An 8,804-nucleotide genomic window follows, 5' to 3' on the forward strand; every position below is an offset into this window, starting at 1 on the left:
TACTTGGATAAAACTAAGGTTTTCAGAAAATCTGACCAGCTTTTTGTATCCTATGCTACAGCATCACAAGGAAAGACTATCTCAAAACAGACCATTTCCAAATGGATAGGACATTGCATACGTTTTTGTACACCCACCATGGAAAACCAGTTCCTGCTAGCATAAGGCCCCACTCTACCAGGGCAGCAGCTACATCTACAGCCTTCCTCAGGGGGGGTGCCAACCAAGGATATTCTGGAAGCTGCAACTTGGAGTTCAGTACACACCTTCACCAAACACCATCACTTACCTCTTTACTCTAAGACTAGAGCTGGCTTCGCCACTGCAGTTTTGCAGGGCCTTCTAGCCTCCTCTAACCCTATCTGACTCCACCTCCCATCCTTAGCTTTGGGATTCTACCCAAGTGTGTGAACTGCAGCAGGGTAACACGATGAACATAGTACAGTTTTGTACCTACCATAAATGTAGATGTTCGAGTGTATACCCTGCTGCAGTCCAGGTTACCCTCCCTCCATCCCCTCTGACCTAACTAAAACCTTTCAATACCTTAAAATCTGATACAACCTTTGTGGTGTATTTGCTTATAGCTGGAGGGATGTTTTGTTTGTGCTAAACTTTTATTATTGGTACTATCTACTGACCACCTTTTGGGGGGGCACCTGACATCTGGGGCAAGAAAAACTGAAGAAAATGGCGTCTGATGCCTCTTGTATACCCCTGGCGCACTGATGTCAAGGAAGAAGCGACAGCAACCGACGCCAGACCAAGACTTTGGAATTCAGGCCGACTGTGGGACCACCTGACGACAGGATAACCCAAGTGTGATGACTGCAGCAGGGTATACACTCGAACATCTACATTTATGGTAGGTATAAAACTGTACTTTTCTGACCTTCAAGACTTCATGGCAGTTCTTCCTTGTTTGGTTTTAACATGGACAGGGTGCATCTTCACACCAATTCTTGTTTTATGTCCAAGGTGGCAAATGATTTGCCCTTAAATCAGTCAGTTCATATTCCCTCATCTTTTCCTTTCTTAAAGTTTGCTGAGAAGGTACTACACCTTGGATTTGCGTACACAGCTCAGATGTTACTTGGATAAGACAAAAGGTATCAGAAAATCAGGAAATTGGGTTTAGCAGAGTCTAAGCAAACCATCTCATCCTGGATTCATCCTGGATTTCTAAGGGCATTTCCTTTTTTTTTTTTCTTCTTTTCATGACTAGCAGCTTTCCTCTTGTGTTCGTGCTCATTCTACAAAGGCAGTTGGCTCTTCTGGTGTTTTTTTTTTCCAAGGATCTGCATACTAGATCCATCTTGGAAGCTGCTAAGTGTTCTGGTTACACTTTTACCAAACATTAAAAGTTGGATGTCATTTCCAGGGCAGGATTTGCCAGGGCTATCCTTCATGAGTTTGTGACTAGTTCTCTGCCTTCCCCCCTCCCATACTTTTCAGTACCTACTGTACTCTTCCCAAGTATAAAAAATATGGCAACAGTGATAAGAACATGGTACAGTTGTAAAAGATCTTGCCATATAATCAGAAGCCAAAAAGAACAGACCAACCACATTGTGAATCACGATTTATTCCAATATGTTGAGCACTTTCTTCCCCACTAAAGGGACTTCCTCAGAACAATGTAAAACAACCACCCAGCTCTTTTTATACTCCACACTAATTAAACAAGTCACTAATTGTTAAAACCATCAAAAAATACAATACATCCAGTAATACATTTTAAAAGTACATTTAAAACAGACAAAACACATTCACAAATTGTGATTAAAAACTTTGTCATGAAAACTTAATTGTTTTTATATATAATATATAAAAAAATATATAATGTTGGGTTACCAACATAATTTATATGTCCCTCATTTACCCCAAAATATTACGCAACTTTAAAATACTAGAAATAGTGACCATTTAATTTATTTCAGGGTAATGGGAAGCATTTAAAACAGTTGCCATTTTAATTCCATATATATTTTTTGGGTGTTTGTTTTACATTGTTCTGAGGAAGTCCCTTAAGTGGGGAAGAAAACGCTCAACATATTGGAATAAATTGTGGTTCAGAAGGTGGTTGGTCTGTTCTTTTTGGCTTCTGAATATTTGGTAAAGATCTTATCATAACAATAGATGTTCTACTTCAAGCTGTTGCTGTATTTGGTCCCTCCTTCCTGCATCTTCTATTTTTCTGTTGTCCTTCTGCTGGCCGAGGGATTACCTTTTACATTCTTATCTCCTCTCATTTCCCTTCCTGGAATAGGCTTGTTATTGTTTCTTTGGGGTTGCTGTAGGATGATTGATGCCTACTGCAAAGTGACTGCCATTGAAACTGTGATCAGAAGGCGTACGGGACTTTGCATCCAGCTCCTACCACAAGAAGTTTTGGGGTAGGCAAGTTTGCCACCTTGCACAGGAGCAGTGTCTTTGGTTTTCCATTCACAGAAAAATTTTTAAGACAGTTGAAAGTAGAAAAAATGGGCAAATATTTAGTATGCCAAACAGCTCTTCTATGCTTCTATACCTAACAGTACTGTAGGAATTACTTCAAAGAATAACTGCTGTTTTGTACATGGCAAACCAAGATGGATTAGTATAATAAAAAAAAAAAATGGTTTGAAAAAATCTATCTTGAAGGGACCAGAAGAGTTGGCCCAGGCAGCAATGACACAAGTTGGGGTAGATTCTGTCCAACAACCCCCCCCCCCCCCCACCACCACCAATAAAACTCTAAACCATCTAGGTGGGAGAGATGTTTGCCTGACTGCAAGCAGATGGTAGCGAGATTGTAGCCTTTGGTTATACTATAAAATGTATCCAGATTCCTCCCTTTGTTTGTATTGTGACAACTACTGAAGAATAAGCTGCATCATATCTGATAACCCAGAACTTTATTCAGCAGCTCTTGAATTGGTTGCTTCAGACAGTGGCAGTTTTCCATTAAAGGTTTTCACAGGGGCTTAGGAAGGAAGACTAATGGATATCTTTTCTGGGCTTCTTTCAAGTAAACATGTTTGTGGTAGTTAAAAAAAAAAAAAAAAAAAAAAAAAAAAAAAACTCACCCAAGCAGTGTCTCAAGTTCATAGTGGGGAAACGTGCATTTCTGGTTCACATTCTTGACCTTTAGTCACTCAGTTGCAACCATTTTATTTATCCTTTGATAACCGGATTAGTCCCACTAGGCTAGTAACCTCTTTTCAGAGAAATCTGTGGTGGTATTTATACTACTAGAGAAAATTTGGACAGCACGTGGGGGTGTTTACCCTGCTCTTTTCAATAGGTGTCATGGATCTTTTACATACACCTGAGCTACCAACATATCTCGGGCAGATGAGGTCTCTCTTTAATATCTCATCAGAAGGAAGACTCGCTCAAGAGTGCAGCAGCACCCTTTTGCTGCACTGCAGTGTCAGCAATCAATCTACCTGATGTGGGAATAGAACCCACAGCCTTCTGCACCAAATTCAAGTGTGCTGTCTGTTGCACAGCTGACCCTGATTTTACCAAGTACATGGCTTCAAGATTTTACACATGCATTCACATATGTCCTTTAGTGGGTGATATTCCATGGAGGAATTGCAGATTTTCTGTCACTACACCACCCTTTTATCTGTTGTGAGTCCAGTAATATTTCCGAACCTGTGAAAGTCCTTCCTGCTATCTTAGCAACTTGCATTCCTGGAGGCCACCCTTGATATTGCAACCTGCACAGTGTCCCTTCTACTAGAAAAAATACTTTTCATAATTGACAGAGTTCTGTTTAAGGTCCTTCCAGAAGTCTCATTTAACATCACCAAGTGTGTTCTTGAACCTTTGCAGTTCATGTTGGCTTTTGTTCTCCTGGTTCCTTAGGCAGAGTTGCACATGAAGATTCAGTGATGCTTAAGAAGTTTGAAATCTGTATAACCAGTCTTTGAAACAAATAAGCCTCCCTACCTCTTCTGTCAGGAAGTACATTTATGGTTGGCAACATGGGCTTTTCCTTTATTCCCCCAGTACCAGTTTACATGTAAAATGGAGACCACCATAGATTGTTTGGACTGTCATGCTTCATTTTAAGGTGAAGAGCATGTGGTTTAGACGTTTTGAGAACATAATCCTAAATCTGAGATTGTTTTATATTCTTCTACCTCGAGCCTTCTAGTCGGTGCACATTCTAGAGGCCTTCAGATAGTGACAGTAGCACTGTAATATGGTATGTCAGCAACCCACTCTTATCTCTCCTAGAAGACCAGCCTTGAAGCTCTGTAACTTTGTCTGTTTGGGCATACATTACTAGCTATCTACATCCTCTGCCGTCAGAACTCTGCAGCAGGCCATTTCAGAAGTAGAAGCTGAGCAGTGAGGCCTTTTATTATAAGAGAACAGCAATAGAGTATTTGTTCATGAACCTTATAGGCTACCATAACCATCAGCACATTCTCAATCCAGCAGTCCAGTGGGACTGTGATCTTTACAGTATTTTTGCCCCCTTTCTCACTGCACACCATATGTATTTGAAAGGTTTGTTAAAGTCAAGTAAGGAGAAGGCAATACTAATCGTAAGAGCTCCAGACTTACTGAAATAAACTTGATTCTCTCAGCTAATAAGAATGCTGGAGGAACTAGTCACCCTGCCCTTTTCATTATGGGATGCTTTTGTAGTACAAAGGTATTTCAATGTGCACTTTGGATATCTCACAGCTTACACTGCAGCAGTGCATCCTTCATCAGGAGATCCATATTCTTTGAGAAACCCAGTGCCATAAAGTCCCATTTAGCTAACTGGACCTGATTGTGAGTTTGGTAAGACAGGTGGCATTTTGGTCCATCAATCTTTCCATTTCTCAGACTTTACAGTACCTTTGAGAGCTCTTTGACCAAGACCTGACATTCCTTTTGTAAGGTACACCTCTCAGCAGTTTCATCCTGTTTACCTTTGGCCCCCATTTTCACTAACCTCTGCTGTAAAACTTCTTGAAAGCAGCTTTGCATCTAAGACCTCCCAGGAGGCCCATCCCACCTCCTTGGTATCTGTATTTTGTAGATAAGAAGTTTGCACGTACTAACTGTGAGCTTATTGGCTCTGCTACCTTCATGTACTTTTTGGTGAAGAATGCTGTTCTTAGTGACGGTCACATCTGTCAGAAGGTTTACAGAACTGCAGGCATTGATGTGCAGGGAGCCTTGCATTATAAGGACCCAACTGCTTGTTCATGCCTAAAGTACTTTGTGAAATCTCTGAACCAGTCTATACAATTTTGTTTTTAACTTCAGTTCACATAAAGAAGAGAGGATCCTACATAACTCAATGTACACAGACAACTCTGATATAATACTGAGAGGACAAAGGACTCGAGGCATTTCAGGTAGCTGCTTAGTTCCTTCATGTCAGGGAAGTAGTGTAGGTCAGTATCCAAGTGTACCTTTTCCATGTAGTTAACTTTGACTGCATGGGAGGGCTGAGGTTGAAAACATCTGAATCCACTCTACTACAGCATCTGCTATCACTGCAGTCTTCAAGAATAGGTTTCCATGGCTCAGCTGAGAGTGCACTTGATTTTGATGCTGTAAAATCAAGAGACTGTAGGTCCTGTTTCTACAAGAGATGCTTTTCAGTCCTTTTCCAGTCCTGTTACTGCAGTGCAGCATATGGGAAGCACCACACTCCTGTGTATCATCCTTTGGATCAGAGACTAAGTTGGTGAGAACTTAAATGGATGTAAAAGATGCCACAGCACTTACTGAAAGAGTTGGAGGACTTTAAAGATAGTTACTCATAAAATCAAATATTTACAACGTTTATTTGGTGCTTCTACTGACATATTATGAAAACAGTCAAAGGAAACTCAGAAAAGCTAAATTATTTTATTACCTTGCCTACCCTTTAAGCCACAACCAAAAAATGTGTTTTTGTCAAAATATTCAATGTATCCCTTTATTACACAGTGTTCACATCTAGACTTTCAGATAAACCATGCATAAAATAAACCTGCCTTATCCTCCTTCTCTTTCTTTTCCATACTTTGCGTACCCCATATGCTTTTATATTCAAATGTGCCTCATCTATCCTTTCTTCCTCACAGCTGCTTTTTTATTTCAAAATACTAAACTATGGAGCATTCAGTGACTAGGTCTCCATCTCCTCCTTCCTATACACAACTTATCCTTTCCTCTTGATTATATAGGATCCATTTTCTTTAATGGTAACTTTGTTCACCCTAAAGTTATTCCTATTTATAAGCTACCCCAAAACCTTTCCATCTTTCCTCAATTGTTTTTAATAGTTTTGTTTTAAAGCCCCCACCATAGCTGTATACAATAAGACCTCCATAATTTCCTTCTCCCAATTTTTTTCTGACTTGAAATTTTCCTCGTATTCAACTTCAGTTAAACAGCTTGCCCAGCTGCCCTTCATATTTCACACACTTTCTTTTTCCTTAATCGTAAACCCTTCCAGAACACCACAGACTTTAATGTACATGTTTTTTGATGATCTCTTTCATGTTACCTATAACAAGATCTATTACACACACAAAGTCAGATATGCTTTTGGATTAAGCCCCACCCCCTTATCTTTTTTTTTCACATATAAAAATAACTTTTGTATAGGATTCAACCTTGAATCCCACGCAGTCCTATGTACAACTTCCTGTTAACTCTTTCCATTTTTGTAGGCAGCATGTACAGTACCCCCACACAAGCTTCACAATATCAGACTGCATTAAAAAAAGCTGTACTTTAACTTAAGACTTCCATAGCTGTTTTATGTAGCCGTTTCCACATCTCATGCCATGATCTGGTGGGCAGCAGAAGTTAGATGCAGCACAGGCTTGCCAAATTCTGAAGGGGTACTGGAACTGTGTTCTGGGATTTAAATATCAAACATTACAGATTTGCCTAACTTCCTTTTAAGCTAGCAAGTCTGGATTTGAAGTTTGTCTGTTGGAAAACGCTGTTTACTGTTACCTCCACCCTTAGGATCTCCTTGAAGGGGGAGTATTGCTTGTTTTTTTTTTCAGAAGGAATGTATGTTCCTTACTGCTGACCCAATGATTCCACCGTACTAGTGACTCCTATTTCCTACTAAAATAGCTTTGGAGATTTCCTTAAATTAGTTCCTTACCTGCCTGTGATTTTCCCCCAGAGCAGAGGCACCTTCATTCCCTAAATGTGTATAACCAGCATAACCTGAAATGGGTGCAAATTTAAAGTAAAAGGTCAGCTATTTGTCGACTTTGCTCCAGATATAGACTGGTGACTGTATTATTTGCATCACAAGACAGATAATTGCTCTTTGCTCATTGCAGTCCAAGGCCTTACCATCAGTAGTCTGGCTGCTTACAGTGCCTGTTTCAGGAATGTATCCATTGCAGATATTTATGCTGTGGTCAGTCACAACTTTCTTTTCGAAGTTTTAACAAATATTGGTTTGTTTCTTATACCAGGAGACTGGTATTTTGGTGATTCAGGCTTAGGCCTGCTGAGTTTACTGTTCTTATTTAGCCTTCAGGCTCCTGCCACCATGGCAGTTTTCTCAGGCATTGGTTAATGTAGAGGACCTCTGAATGCTATGCTATTTCAGCTTCAGGTGTTAGTAACAGTCTCCCTGATCTTGGAGCTCTCCTCTGTCTTGTAGCTGGCTAGTCCTGTAGCTTATGCCTTGCAGGTGAGTTTGCTTATGCTTTGTGGAAGCAAAACTAGGGAGTATGGGGTCAGGAGTACTCTTGTGAGATGGAGTGTAATTTATTGATAAGCATACATACCTCAAGGGCAAAGAACAGAATTATTCTTACAGAGGAGCCACAGAAAGGAGATCCTCAACATTATCCACTGCAGAATGCCTTCTTGAACAGCTGATTATGTAAGTACTGGTAGTTGGATGTAATTGTCATTGGATAATAAAAAGAAATGCAAAGTACAGTTTTTTCAGTGTTCTTGTACAGCTACTACCTGTAGTCCAGATTTAGAACCTTTTCAGTGCATTTCACGTTAAGTTTACCTCATACTTGTTTGAGATGGTCCTTAAGCACCAGATATTAAAATATGGTATTAAGTTGTACTTATAAAATGTGCCCAGTGCAACCACGTACTGTTTTCCTTAAGTTTGTTTTTCCTAAAGTTCCTTATCCCTCATCTGCACATGTATCTTCCCTGCTTGTACATTGCATCACAGGGATGTAGGAAGATTAGTATATTATGTAACAGAGTGCAACCTGGTTTGGTGTCTTCATGTGGAAAATTGTGATAGCAGTTATTTGGCTGGTTTACTTGACAGTAATTTTCTGTGGAATCTTTTTACTTTTACAGGACCAGTAAACAATCTTATGAGGCCAGTTTATCAACTTATCTGTCTATTGTGCTACAGCCATTGACCTGGCAGAAGAAATGAGAAGTGGGACTGTTTTTATTTACAATTATCATGCATCAACCGGCAACATACTGTTTGCATCAAGAGACTTGGGTATGTTCTGTACCTGAGGTGTTTCTTTTATGTTGTCTGAAACAGTAAAAGCAAAGTGAAGAAATAAACACGTCCAAAAAAAAAATTAAGCACATCCGAACTGTTTGAATTTTTTTTTCAAGTGTTTTGTTGATGTGAGGGAAGGGGAGGATGTCTGGATTTTAATGATCTGCAGCTGTGACCACCTGGTTAAAGGCACTGAGAAAATAGTTGAGGTGTGAGGAGAACTTTGTGTTCCCCCACTGGAATGTGTATACTTCATAAAAATCACATAATAAATCTTATTGCAAAGCACTTACTGGTTGCTTCATGGTTGCTCTTTCACACTGGAGGCATTTGCACTCAAGATGTCTTT

General features: G+C 39.8%; 1 protein-coding gene across 1 annotated transcript in view; it reads left to right on the forward strand.

The window, feature by feature from the left end:
- MICOS10 (mitochondrial contact site and cristae organizing system subunit 10) overlaps positions 1 to 8,543 on the forward strand; it is a 297,913-nt gene extending 289,370 nt beyond the window's left edge. Inside the window, exon 4 of the mRNA XM_044061790.1 lies at positions 8,296 to 8,543. Coding sequence (XP_043917725.1) covers positions 8,296 to 8,304 — 9 coding nt within the window. The 3' untranslated portion in view covers positions 8,305 to 8,543. The remainder of the gene's footprint in view (positions 1 to 8,295) is intronic.
- Positions 8,544 to 8,804: the final 261 nt, after the last annotated feature.

This window comes from Protopterus annectens, chromosome 2.part0, assembly GCF_019279795.1.
Source record: "Protopterus annectens isolate FY-2018-M chromosome 2.part0, PAN1.0, whole genome shotgun sequence".
Classification (NCBI taxonomy): Eukaryota; Metazoa; Chordata; order Ceratodontiformes; family Protopteridae; genus Protopterus; species Protopterus annectens.